Source organism: Microcaecilia unicolor, chromosome 4, assembly GCF_901765095.1.
Source record: "Microcaecilia unicolor chromosome 4, aMicUni1.1, whole genome shotgun sequence".
Lineage (NCBI taxonomy): Eukaryota > Metazoa > Chordata > Amphibia > Gymnophiona > Siphonopidae > Microcaecilia > Microcaecilia unicolor.
Window position 1 is genome coordinate 5,313,283 of NC_044034.1, and position 14,924 is coordinate 5,328,206.

The following is a 14,924-nucleotide window of genomic DNA, read 5'->3' on the forward strand; positions in this document are numbered from 1 at the left end:
GAAGTGGCTCAGAGAAAAGCGACAAAAATTGTATGGGGTTTGCATCACAAGATGTATGAGAAAAGACTTGATAACCCGAAGATGTATACCCTGGAGGAAAAGAGATAGGGGTGATATGATATAGTCATTCAAATATTTGAAAGGTATTAATATACAAACAAACTTTTTCCTTAGACGGGAAGGTGGTAAAACTAGAGGACACGAACTGAGTTTGCAGGAATAACGTTAGGAAATAATTTTTCATGGAGAGAGGGGTAGATACCTGGAATGCCCTCCTGTGGCAGGTGTTGGAGTTGAAAACAGTAATGGAATTCAAAAATGTGTGGGATAAACACAAAGGAATCCTGTATAGAAGGAGTGGAACCAAACAAGCTTAGCAGTGGTTAGATGACAACTTCAGTAATTGGGAAGCAAAGCCAGTGCCAGGCAGACTTCTATGGTCTGTGCCCTGATCATCGCTGGACAGATTTGGATGGGCTGGAGTGGGCCTTTGATGACAGCTTCAGTAGTTGGGGAACAAGGCCAGTGCCGGGCAGACTTCTATGGCCTGTGCCCTGAAAATGCCAAGGACAAATCAAGGTCAAGTATGCATATGTAGTATTGCTTCGTATCTTATCCTATGAGTTTATCTTGTTGGGCAGACTGGATGGACTGTGCAGGTCTTTATCTGCTGTCATCTACTATGCTACTATGATCTGAACTTCCCTGTCCTACACCACCACCTCGCCACATGCCACAGGTTAAATGTGGCCTAAAAACCATAAGAGCTTTCCACCAGTGAAAAGCCAGTGCTTAAGCAAACATGAATAATTAGCAAGTTATTGAGGTTTGAAATTTTATTACAGAACCAACAAGTACAAAATTTATTTGGCAAACAGATGACTGAAACCACATTGGCTGAAAAAGGGACAAATTACAGATGGCAATTACAAGGTACAAATAAGTACCTGAATATACACGTAAACCACTTTGAATGTAGTTGCAAAAACCACAGAAAGGCAGTATATCAAGTCCTATTTCCCCTTCCCCCTTCCTTCTTAAAGCCTAGGCTCTCGCCAGCAGCAAAGATTGCTGATTGAGAACTGTCTAGGCCCTCAACAGCAGCAGGGATCCCCAGTTGAGTATACAACCCTGGTGGGATTCTAGCAAAATATTATAAAACCTAGCATATTGTTATCCTGGCACAGGAATCAACGGAGGTACTGCCTAGGCAATTCTTCCTCCTGTAAGTTAGGGGTTACCCCAGTTCTACATTGTGTGTAACTTATGGTTGGAGTCTAAAAGCAGGCTTTAATATGTGGACACATTTTCAACTCTAGACAATCTTCAACAGGAGCAGAGGGAGGCAATGCTCTATTGTTACCTCAAAAAGGTCAAGCCCTATTATTTTGTTAAATCTTCACAAAAGCAGCAGACCACGGGGGCTCAGTCTCTTATAGTCTCTAGATGGTCATTGGCCGCACAATGCTTTTTGAAAGACTTATCCAGTGTGTTTCTGTGTATGATGGTCAATCCCAATGGAGGGAATTTTGAAAGTCACTAACTGCCACACTTTGTGAGGTTAGCTGAGCTTTTAAAGTGTGCCACTGCTGAGTGGTTAAATTTAGCCACCTAAATCCACAATGTGGATAAATTTAGTCAGTCAAAAAATAAGAAATTCTGAAGGCTTTCCTGGGATGGGCTTCCAGCTTACCCAGATTGTGCTGATTGTCACTTAAGGTTAAGCTCCAGCTACACTACAAGCAGAAATCTCACCAGCCACAATGTATACATCTAGATTTAGGTGAATTTTGAGCTGCAAATGGCACACCTACACCAGATTGATTTTATTATTTGTTTATTTATTTGTTGCATTTGTACCCCACATTTTCCCACCTCTTTGCAGGCTCAATGTGGCTTTCATAGTACCGTGAGGTGTTAGCCACCTCCGGTGATGAAACAAATACAGAGTGATGTTGTTACAGAACATTAGAGAATCAAGAGAAGAGTGATATATTGTTCATTGCAGGTTATGGCTTCGTTGTGTTGCCGAGTTCAGTTACTTAAGTTGGATCAGTAGTGTATGCTTTATTGAACAGATCGGTCTTTAGTGATTTCTGGAAATTGAGGTGATCCTGCATTGTCTTTATGGCTTTATTAGTGGCTGTCACTGCTATTTATTGGGTCCAGTACATGCTTTGGAGGATGGGAGTGTAGGCTTGTTGCTAGATGTGAAAAGGGTCTTTTTGGTCTGCTCCAAACTATAAAAACTGTTATTTTAGACTTTTGGCAATTCTCCCCCATGTTCTCGATATATACCTCTTTCTGCATCTAGGAATCATTATGTTGGTCATTATGTTCTATTGTTAGCCAAGTTGGCCACAAGACTTCACAAGCAAACTTGAAAGACAAATTCTTCTTTGCATCAACCCTAGTTGACGTGACCTTGTCAACTGGTTACCAAATATTATTTATTATCACTTATTTTTCCTTGCAGAATTTTAGCAGACAATCCTTCAGTCGTAAGATGGTGACAAACAGAACTGGTCACTCATTAAGATGAAAATGTGTGCTCGGGGGGGGGGGGGGGGGCGGGTAAACTGATGTTGAGTTGTAGAAGATGTTTCAGTTCCATAGCATTCATATTTGGAAGGGATTCAAGATAGAAGATGCTAATCCAGCAATTTGTTGAAGAATTTTTTGTTGTTGATGTGGGAAACATTCGACTGAAATTCTGCAATGGATTATGCCTTCCTATGAACGCCACACACACATGTACCAGATTATCTAGATAGTTATACTTCATCCAAATGATCAAGATGACCAAGGATTATATACTTCTGTTTAATTGCAGGCGAGAGCAACATTTTGGAAATTAAATGGAATTGCACATAAATATTAAATCAGATTCTAATACCAATGTCTTGTCTCCTACATTCCTGTTGCTGATTTTTAGACTCCGTTTATAGAATCTACTACTATTTAACATTTCTAAAGCGCTACCAGGGTTGTGCAGCACTGTACAATTAACAAAGAAGGACAGTCCCTGCTCAAAGGAGCTTACAATCTAAAGGACAAAAAGTGCAGTCTATCAAGATTGAGGCAGTCTAGATTTCCTGGTTAGAGGAATCTGATCCAGTACGCATGCAAATGTGCATCGTGCATATTTTTTGTGGATCATCTGACAAACATACTGGTTGGGTGAACTATTGTTTTCCTTTTACAGGTTGATTAGTCCTAAGGTCAATTAAATAAATGGAATCCACAAGGCACAAAAATTTCATCTCAGCGCAAAATTAACCTCTCAGTGTATCCAGTTGACCATCCTGGTCCGAAGGTCATTTAAAGTGGTGAATTAAAGCATTAATAAAATAATTATTGAAGCATCAGAAATAAGCATCTACTGCCCTTTCATTTCAGTATAGTAGATACAGATATATGCTCTGACTTCCTCTGTCTTGTTGGCAGCATTTTGAGGAGTTTCCTCTGAATGCTTTTTGTTTTGATGCTCTACACTATTGGGTTCTATGTGGGAGGAACTAGGAAATGGAGTTGGGCCGTGAGAATGTGGATCAGAGGTGACACGTGTTTGCAAAATTTGTGTGTCAGGGGCAACCCAACCACGGGAGTATAGAAGAGCAGAACTGTGCAGGTATGGGACACGCCTTGAGATGCTCCTTCCATGATGCAATACTCAGGATGGTCTTGAGAATCAAGACATAGGACAAGTACAATGAGCAATGAATCTACAACCAATGTGGAAATAACTATAAATAGCCCATAGATATTATTAACTGTTGTATCAGAACACGATAACTTTATTACATATGCATGTAAACAATAAGCATGAGAAAGTTTATTGGATCTGCAGAAGTTCAACCATTTAAGAAGAAAAGACTTTGGATGTGGAGACCTACAGTTCAGAATAAAATCAGTAGTATAATTTTAGCTAAGGTTGAATTGGTTAGAATGGAAGAATATCTCAAAGGAATACTGACGGCCATAAAGCGATCAAAAGCCATAGCCAGTAGAACCCCTGATTCAATCCCAGCGAAACAATTGACAGAGAATATCTGGGTAAGGCAGGCATCAAAATCACTTTCCAAGGCTTGTGTCAACAGAGTCCAAAGCACGGTGGGCAAGATGGAGAAAGACAGACCTAGGTCAGCACTAGGGAATCTAACCCATCCCCACCGCAAGTAATCTCCATCCCAGCTCCCAGCCTACCAAGCCCTTGCCATGCCGCGGTCACCACAGTTTGTACCTAATTGTTCAACCACCCTTAGGATTCACCTTTGGGATTGGAAAGCAAAACCATGTACATATAAGGACTGGATAAATGAATTAAAACAAAGTTTAAAGCAAATGCCCTTAATATGTAATACTTGGTAGCAATAATGAAATAGTGATAGAATATTCACATAGCAAACAGCCTGAGGCAACAGATTTGTTTTCTACTGAACATAATTAACTTTGTATGAACTTGGCGACTAATAGTGTTCTGAACTGGACAATGTTGTCACATTTAGACTGATGCTGGACAAAACTTCTGCATGAAGGAAGCCCTTCTCTAATTATGCAATACCTTTCCGTGAAAAAGTAGTAATAAAAAAGGCAAGTGCATTTTTATAATATACCACTGCAATTCACAAAACAAAAGGAGCAAGTTCCCACATGCCATCTTTTTCTTTTAATGTAGACATAGGGAAAAAAAAAAAGATTTTAAATGCTTCCAGGTTTCAACTTAATTTTATTTATTTATTGCATTTGTATCCCACATTCCCCCACCTATTTGCAGGCTCCATGTGGCTTACATAGATCTGTCAACATTGTCATATCAGGATATCATGTTTAATATGGGATATAAATGACACAAATAAGTAAATTGATAAATAGAAACTCTGATTGTTGAGCACCTGATTCTCATAACATGACGTCTGTTTTAGTGGCCCTTTACCAGGAGAAAAAAAATTACTGCATGAATATAACACTTGCTAGGGTGTCCCTATAGTCAGCCCTTCCAACTAACACACTGATGATGATTTATAACAAATTACTACTCTACCTATGGAAAGTTATTCTGTCATTATACTTCCTCTGTGTATATCCACATGCTGCACAAGCCGGCATGTTTAAAAATGTACGGGTGATTAACTAAAAGTACCAACAAAGAACGACAATGTGGATGCAGCAGCTCATAGGATCACTCACTTTGTTCTGAGTGTACGGCGATGATGGTGGCGGCACGAGGAAGGAGAAACTGTTATGTTCCATCTATGTTACCATGTATGTATGCACCTTATCACAACACCATTTGTAATTCTGTTACCCGGAAATGGCAACCGCCATTACGGCAAATGTAAGCTACATTGAGCCTGCAAATTGGTGGGAAAATGTGGGATACAAATGCTACAAATAAATAAATAAATAACGAGGCAGCCTGGTGGTCTAATGGCTTCCTTGGGGCAGGAAAGGATCCCACTCTTTCCTGCCCGGTACTGCAGCGCTGATCCTCTCCTCTGCGCTTTTTTTAACATGGCTGCTGAGACTTCCAGCGGTGGCTCTGAGAGACTTCCTGCCCTAAAGAAGCCACTAGGCCACTAGACCACCAGGGTATCTTGAGGTATAAGACCGAAGGGCACCCTGCACTTGGGAGAGGGAAGGCATTTCCACGGGGATCCCACAGGATCTAGGTCCATCCCCACGGTGGGGATTCCCTTGGATCTGGATCCAGCCCCGCAGGTACCCATGGGAATCCCGCTGTTCCAGTTCCCATGCAGCTCTCTATCTCAGACCCAAAATGGATACGCGCCAATTTTTATTTTTGGCAACATTTTTTAAAAGGCCTTTTTTTACAGGTACACTGAAAAATGGATATATGCGCATCCATAACACACGCCTACACTACAGCAGCCCCATTTTTCAGGTAATCTTAATAAAAGGGCTCCTTAGGGAAGTTCTGGCAGCTCTGCTCTCTGACTTTTTCCAATGCAGGCACTGCAGGATCTAGTTTAGTCTTTCCTCCCACCCCTAGGACAACTCTTCATTTATAGTCAGTTATTGTAATTAGGATTAACATGCAAAGGAGTGCTCTTACAGAGTTTTAAATACATTTCATTAATATCTAAGAAGGAAATACTAAATAAATCATACAATATACTATATAAATTAAATGCATTTTTATATTAGGCTAATATCCCTAATACTGTAGCAAGTTTTCAATTATTGAAAAACTCAAAAACACTAAGATGGAGTCAGCAGTCCAGCAGCGAGAGGGGTGCTATCCAGTCTTTTGCATTGAGTGTCACATGTACGATTATCTCCCAGTTGGTGAGATGTCATATGTTTGCGCCCGATGCCAAGAGCTCCTAGCTTATAGAGAACGTGTCCGTTCTCTTGAGGCTAGAGTAGCAGACTTGGTGGAGCTGAGGGAGACAGAGAGGTACATAGAGGAGACACACAGGGATGTTGTAGAGAAGTCCCACCTCCAGTCTGGTAGCCCTTGTGCTACCTTGGAGGAGGGAGGTCTCCTAGAAGGAGAGCATCAACCTGGTGAAGTAGGAAGTACTCCTGTAGTCAGGACCTGCCCACCAGGGGATGTACTATCCTCTCGCACTGAGGATATGTCTCCAAGTGCTGCCTGGGAGGGAAAGGTTAGGACAGCTGTTGTAGTTGGTGATTCGATCATTAGGCATATAGATAGCTGGGTGGCTGGTGGACGTGAGGATCGCCTGGTGACTTGCCTGCCTCGTGCGAAGGTGGCGGACCTCATGCGTCACCTAGATGGGATTTTAGATAGTGCTGGGGAGGAGTCAGCTGTCTTGATACATGTGGGTACCAATGACATAGGAAAATGTGAGAGAGAGGTTCTAGAAGCCAAATTTAGACTCTTAGGTAGGAAGCTCAAATCCAGAACCTCTAGGGTAGCATTTTCCGAAATGCTACCCGTTCCACGTGCAGGGCCCAAGAGATATGCAACGCTCTACCCTGTGGAACTATTTTCTAGAAACTATTAAGGAAAATTGAGTAAGAGCAACTCTGCGAGTTTATATTTTTTGCTTGTTATTGAGAGCGACTGTTTTTTTCTGCATTGGTTTTTTTCTCTATTTGTTTTCATTTTTAGAGTCGTTTTCCGCTGGAGGTTTTGCAGTCCTCTCTTAAGCCGATGAGAGAGCGCCCCGTTTGGGTAGGATATTGTAAAAGTCTATGACTCTCCCTGGGGCAGTTGAGGCTTAATTATTTAAGGGGTCCTTTTACAAAGGCGCACTGAAAAATGGCTTGCGGTAGTGTAAGCATGGGTTTTGGGCGTGCGCCAATCCATTTTTCAGCATACCCTGTAAAAAAAGGCTTTTTTTAAAACATTTTTGCCGAAAATGGACGTGCGGCAAAATCAAAATGACCACGCGTCCATTTTGGGTCTGAGACCTTACCGCCAGCCATTGTCCTAGCGGTAAAGTCTCACGTGGTAACTGGTCGGTAATGACCTACGTGTGTCAAATGTCACTTGGCGCGCTGTCAATACGCGCGGCCGAAAATAAAAAAATATTTTTCAGATGCGCGTCAAAAATGAAATCACTACAAGAGCCACATGGTAACTGGGCGGTAACTCCATTTTGGCGCAGCTTAGTAAAAGGACTCCTAAGTATATGTGCTAATAAACGCAGTTGCCGCTGTTAAGCTTTCAGAGCAAAATATGTACATAAGTACATAAGTATTGCCATACTGGGAAAGACCAAAAGTCCATCAAGCCCAGCATCCTGTTTCCAACAGTGGCCAATTCAAGTCACAAATACCTGGCAAGATTCCAAAAAAGTACAAAACATTTTATACTGCTTATCCCAGAAATAGTGGATTTCCCCCAAGTCCATTTAATAAAGGTCTATGGACTTTTCCTTTAGGAAGCCGGCCAAACCTTTTTTAAACTCTGCTAAGCTAACCGCCTTTACCACATTCTCTGGCAATGAATTCCAGAGTTTAATTACACATTGAGTGAAGAAAAATGTTCTCCAATTCATTTTAAATTTACTACGTTGTAGCTTCATCGCATGCCCCCTAGTCCTAGTATTTTTGCAAAGCGTGAACAGACACTTCACATCTACCCGTTCAACTCCACTCACTATTTTATAGACCTTTATCATATCTCCCCTCAGCCACCTTTTCTCCAAGCTGAAGAGCCCCAGCCGCTTTAGCCTTTCCTCATAGGGAAGTCGTCCCATCCCCTTTATCATTTTCGTCACCCTTCTCTGTACCTTTTCTAATTCCACTATATCTTTTTTGAGATACGGCGACCAGAATTGAACACAATATTCGAGGTGCGGTCGCATCATGGAGCAATACAAAGGCATTATAACATCCTCATTTTTGTTTTCCATTCCTTTCCTAATAATACCTAACATTCTATTTGCTTTCTTAGCCGCAGCAGCACACTGATTTTATACTACTGGACATTTATATTTTTGCTCTTCCATTTTCTATTGTTGTGGATGGGCCGTACAGGTCTTTACCTGCCATCATTTACTATGTTCCTATGTTATGTTTGTATACAAGTGTTAATTCTGAGTCTGATTGCTTAATCTCAGACTGGCACTGACCGGATTCTCAGAGGAAGTTCACAATAATTGATGAAGAAAGGTCGGAGTTTCCCTGTGAAGGTGTGGGTGAAGGTGAAGAAATAAGACTTATTATCTGCGTCATAAAATGAGACCTTTCCTGCCTGAAAGTCCAGCAGAATTCCCACTGCCCGGGGTCTCTCACTCAGGGGGAACAGGGTTTCAGGGGAGAAGCCCCAGAATCCAAGTACATCCGACAGCACTACTGTCCAGTATCCGTCCTTAGGTGATACTTTCATCTTCCTCTTCCTCCTCACAGAGTCTTCACATACTCCCAATGTACAGTTAGGCTTATCCCCCACTTCCACCTCCCAGTAATGTCTTCCTGAGGTGAAGCCCTCACTCCCCAGCACACATGGATAAGTATCAAATCTCTGAGGAGTGTCCGGCACATTCTGTCTTGTGTTTCCCCTTCTGACACTTTTCCGATCTTCAGACAGGACGAGATAAGGAGCAGCAGTTTCAGGATCCAGAGTCACATTTACTGCGGAGAGGAGACACATTAATAAACATGCGCAAACACTTCTCATTAGCTTATCACACACCCAACGCTAACCCTCATTGGCTCCTCACACACCCACCGCTAACCCTCATTGGCTCCTCACACACCCACCGCTAACCCTCATTGGCCCCTCACACACCCACCGCTAACCCTCATTGGCTCCTCACACACCCAGCTCTAACCCTCATTGGCTCCTCACACACCCACCGCTAACCCTCATTGGCTCCTCACACACCCAGCTCTAACCCTCATTGGCTCCTCACACACCCACCGCTAACCCTCATTGGCTCCTCACACACCCACTGCTAACCCTCATTGGCTCCTCACACACCCAGCTCTAACCCTCATTGGCTCCTCACACACCCAGCTCTAACCCTCATTGGCTCCTCACACACTCAGCTCTAACTTTCATTGGCTGGCTCCTCACACACCCAGCTCTAACCTTCATTGGCTGGTTCTTCAGTCACTCACTTGTTGGATCATTCTATTCAAACCATGTTTTAATGAGGTAATGAAAGGGAGACTCTGATTAATTCACTGCCATGTGTCCTGTAATGAACACCCCTATTGACCCCTTGTGCCTCCAACAATATTCACTTGTTAGCTAAACCAGCTGTAGCGCACTATTTCTTCTCAGCATATAGTGGAAGGACACGTCTGCACACAGATCATCTTCAACTTATTCATTTGATATATCACCCAAGGTTGACAACATTTTGACAAAGGAAAACCCGATACCTGCTCCACTCCCATGCCCCTCCCCACATGCCTTGCCATACCTACTGTTGCCCCCTTCTGCTGCCCCACCCTCTACAACCAACTGTCTGCACTAGAGTTGCCATCTCCAGAGAAAAAGTGCCACATGTACATCCATCCTATGATGATTTCACAAACAGTTCCAGTAACCAAATCCTGCAAAAAAAAAAAAACAAACAAACATTCCAGACCTTTATCAAAACTCTGTCACAATAAAGCAGCACCAAGACTCAAATACATAAGTACATAAGTAATGCCATACTGGGAAAAGACCAAGGGTCCATCGAGCCCAGCATCCTGTCCACGACAGCGGCCAATCCAGGCCAAGGGCACCTGGCAAGCTTCCCAAACGTACAAACATTCTATACATGTTATTCCTGGAATTGTGGATTTTTCCCAAGTCCATTTAGTAGTGGTTTATGGACTTGTTCTTTAGGAAACCGTCTAACCCCCTTTTAAACTCTGCTAAGCTAACCACCTTCACCACGTTCTCTGGCAACGAATTCCAGAGTTTAATTACGCGTTGGGTGAAGAAAACGTTTCTCCGATTTGTTTTAAATTTACTACACTGTAGTTTCATCGCTAGCCCCCTAGTCCTAGTGTTTTTGGAAAGCGTGAATAGACGCTTCACATCCACCTGTTCCACTCTACCTATATAAAACCCTATCTATATAAAAGCAGTAGCCTAGAATACATAACATGACATAACAATATGGCTTATATTCTGCTAATACCTCCCAGTTCGAAAAAAGAAGCTGGTCACTTCCCGGAATTACAGAATATGAATAGCAAATATACACATATTAATCTTTAAAAAAAATCTAGTTGTTAGTTTGCAGAACAAATTTTCTAAATAAGTAAATTTTAACGTTTTTGAAACTACAGGGAAATCTGAACATCTTTACTATGACGAGCTGCTTGGTATGAAAAAAGGTTAACTAATAACCTACTTCTTTTCATGGCTTTTAAGGAAGGATAGATAAAAAGGGTAGTTGATCTAGTAGCACTTGATTTATGGAAAAAAAAAGAAATGAGTTAACCAATACAATGGGGCAAAGAGCAAACCCTAAAGACGCTCCAGACAGCGCAAAACACAGCGGCAAGACTACTATTTGGCAAATCTCGGTTTGAGGCAGCAAAACCTCTAAGAGAGAAGCTCCACTGGCTACCAATCAAAGATCGCATTGAATTTAAAGTCTGTGCTCTAACCCACAAGATCATCTATGGGGATGCTCCAGTTTATATGTTCAGCTTAATTGACCTCCCTCCAGGAAACTCCAAGAAGCCGTCCCGTACTTACCTACATCTCCACTATCCTAACTGCAAGAATGTACGGTATAAACTGCTCTTCGCCTCCTCTTTCTGCTTTCTGAGTCCACGATACTGGAATGCTCTGCCATCCGCATTAAGGGAAACTTCCGACCATGCCCTGGTTTAAGAAACTCCTCAAGACTCATCTATGTGATAAAGCCTACTCAGTTGTTCCTTAACTTCTTGCCGTCCCTCCTGGCTTCCCCTGTTGTTCCCCTCCCCCCCATGTACCTTTTCCTTTGCTCCGCCCTTGCATTTGTTTGATGTTCATCCTCTATATATTGTTAGCCACATAGGGCCTGCTCTGTTGGGATTATGTGGGATATAAATGTTCTAAATTAAATAAATAAAGTACTTCATAAGGCAGTAAAATGTAAACAAAACTCTGGCATAAACTGGAAGCCGATGACTCGTAATGAAATACTAAGACACACTGTCATACTTTTCAAAGAGTAGATGAGACGGAATGCCGTATTCTGTAATGACTGTAACCGTTTTGTAATTGTTTAGGGGATCCCAAGTATATAATGTTACAGTAGTCTAACATGCTCAGTGTTCTGTCCTCCGACAGCCTCGCACTAGTTTATAACATGATCCTAAAATGTGTGTAATGCCTTTACTGTTATTCTCAGTCCCAAGGACTATCATTGCTGCAAAAATACATGAGCAATGCACTGTGGGTAATGTAGTTCACAGGCAGTGCAACCACACTTGTTTGGCTGTGTAAGAACTGCTATCACTGGTTGTGAGGCTGCTCAGACCTTCCTCTCTCTGCCAAGCTTGGCTCTTTTGTCTTCCTGCTCAGTCTTACTATTCTGTCCACAGAGATCAGCCAGGTATGACCTTTCCCTCCTATCTCTAGGACTACCCCTTGCTATCCGATAGCAGGCTCTGTCCCCATTGGTCTCTATCTGCTCCTCCCTGTGTGAAGCCCCACCACTCCTTTGTCCTTTCAGCCACGTGGGGCTTCTTCCTCCATTATAGCCAGGGACATGGAGCCAACACCATCTCGCTCCAGACAGCTCTGTCCGGCTGAAAATCCCTGTAACGAACCTGGATTTTTTACCCTGTAAATATCTTCTTCCAAATGAGATATCGCACATTGCAGTCACCCAGCTTTGGACTATTTCTACCTGTTCAACTACTTTCCCCTCCCCCTGCAATACAACTACCTCTCTTCAGATCTCCACCTCCCACAGCCTCCAGATTAAGAAGTCTCTGTATCCTGAACATCTATCTGTGAGTAAATTATCTGTGATTTATTCAATAAAAGAGACTTCATAAAATAATAGAGACTTCAGGTGATTGCTGCGCCAGGGTTATGCTTCATGATATTGGGGCTTCTAATTACCAAGCTCCAAGAGTCAAGACACTCAGGATCAATGATTGTACTATCAAACCAAAATGATCTTGATCAAAATATCTACATACCTGCCAGAGAATATGCACAAGAAAGAAAGCTCTTTGAATAAGTGTATTTACATGAGAATCAAAGGATAATTTAGAATCTAGTAATATACCTAAAACTTTTATAGATGGTGAGAAATAATAATGTCTGAATAATTCGGATCACCTCCCCTTACTCCCCCAGTGGTCACTAACCCCCTCCCACCCATATATATATATATATATATATATATATATATGCAAATGAATATGCTAATATGCCCCACCCCATCCTTTGCCACCCCCCCCCCCCCAATGAAACAGTCAACCTACGCCCATGGATTATTCCCTCACCCTGCAGTGCATGATCAGGAAACATACACACTCTCCTCTATCACAGCTGAGAAATGATCCCTAACACTGGTTGTTAAGTATCTGTGTTCTGAGATGACATCACAGGTCCCATTACTGGTTTGATTCTTGGATATAATGAGTTACCTGAATATCTACCACATTTCATCCACCAATCTGCATTAAAAGAAAAATGAACAGTGATCAGATCTCAGAGAAGAGAAAGAGGTACAATGATATGAAAAGAAATATATGTTGCTAACTTTTGAATAAAACTTACCAAGTCCTGCAGGATGTGATAGTTTTTGTAGAAAAAAAAATGTAGAAATAGGGAAACGTTAGAGATTTTGGTTTATAAAAATGTCTTATCAATGAACTTATGACATTTTTTCTCTTACTTAGTAATAACATGACATAATTTATGAGTTCGCTTAGTCCTGTGCACTCCGTGCTGGATCTTCAAATGCCCCCTGTCTGCTTCCTGGCAATTTGATCTTGAACAGGGGACATTTGGAGATCCAGTAATCTAAGGAAATATTTCTTTATGGAAAAGGTGGTGGAAGTGGACACAAGGACAGTGTCTAAATTCAAGAAAGCAAGGGAAAAGTGCAGAGGATTCCTGAGGGAGAGATAAGCAGCTGATATGGATGGGCAGACTGGACAGGCCGTATAGTCTTTATCTGATCAATTATGGGTCATGCATTTGATATACTGCCATTCTGTGGTACAACTATTCTTTTGTATGTTTCTATAAGATCTGTCATACCTGTAAAAAGACAGTTCAGGAGTCAGTTGCTAAAATTATCAGTGGTTTTCACCACAGAGTATATAGGGAGAGAATCAAGGTCCTAGACACATGATAAAAGCTTTCAAATACCAATATCAGTTAAAACCTAGAGTGTTAGCTATTGCTTTTTACCCCTATTAGTTTTTTTACCCCTGACGCAGCCTGAGGGCGAAACGTGGCCACGTCGGGTAACTTGTAATAAACCACTTCTTCTGTTACCCTCCTGTTCTATTTTTTTGTCTTTTTTGATCTGCTTTTTTTCTTTTGATTTGCCATTTCTGTGGCAGATCTTTGCCTTTTTTTTGTTTCTGTTAGCTATTGGAGCTACATTTTTTCTACATTTTCCTTGTAGATGTTTAATTTCCTATCAACAGATTAACTATTTTTATAATGATCCTTCTCAGCTAGAAGATGAGAGGTTATATGTGTGTGCTCGATGCAAAGAGCTCCTAGCTCTCAGAGAACAAGTCCGTTCTCTTCAGGCTACAGTAGCAGACTTGGAGTAGCTGAGGAGACCTACAGGGACATTGTAGAGAAGTCCCAACTCTAGTCTGGCAGCCCCTGTGCTGCCTTGGAGAGAGGTCTCTTAAAAGGACAGCATCACTCTGGAGAAGTAGGAAGTAATCCTGTAGCCAAGATCTGCCCACCAGGGGATGCACTATTCTCTCACACCAAGGATGTGTCTCCAGGAACCTCTGCCCAGGAGGGAAGGGATAGGACAGTCATTGTAGTTGGCAATTCGATTATTAGGCATGTAGATAGCAGGTAGATGGTGGATGAGGATTGCCTGGTCACTTGCCTGCTTGGTGCGAAGGTGGCAGACCTCACACATCACCTAGATAGGATTTTAGATAGTGCTGGGGAGAAGCTGGCTGTCTTGGTATATGTGGGTATCAATGATATAGGAAAATGTGGGAGGAAGGTTCTGGAATTAAAAAGAGAACAAGTCCTCACCTCCAAATTTTGTGATCAATTTCTTCAGCTGCTGAGGGTAGCTCAACTCGAAATCCATTTTCAGATCAGAAGAAAAAGCCTTTGGTTCTGGAAACTTTATTTTCTGACATCTATGGGTTAGAGAGTCACTGGGGTTATTCTTGGAAGTGTTCACACCCAGTGGAAAGAGATGGGACAGGTTGAGGGAATGAGATATACCATGAGTCATTGGTTTTCTATGTTTGTGTGTCTGAAGCAAGGTCTCAAAATCTGGTTATTATCAAAGATTTTGCCAGTCCTCAGAGAATTA

General features: G+C 42.0%; 1 protein-coding gene and 1 pseudogene across 1 annotated transcript in view; both read right to left on the bottom strand.

Annotated features, from left to right (window-relative positions):
* Positions 1-3,075: 3,075 nt before the first annotated feature.
* On the bottom strand, positions 3,076-5,253 carry LOC115468187 (annotated as a pseudogene).
* A 3,301-nt stretch (positions 5,254-8,554) lies between these two features.
* LOC115468188 (E3 ubiquitin-protein ligase TRIM39-like) overlaps positions 8,555-14,924 on the bottom strand; it is a 52,229-nt gene continuing 45,859 nt past the window's right edge. Inside the window, exons 5-8 of the mRNA XM_030199726.1 lie at positions 14,636-14,745; positions 13,175-13,180; positions 13,042-13,071; positions 8,555-9,072 (exon numbers count right to left, since the gene is read on the bottom strand). Of these exons, the coding sequence (XP_030055586.1) occupies positions 8,555-9,072; positions 13,042-13,071; positions 13,175-13,180; positions 14,636-14,745 (664 nt within the window). The remainder of the gene's footprint in view (positions 9,073-13,041; positions 13,072-13,174; positions 13,181-14,635; positions 14,746-14,924) is intronic.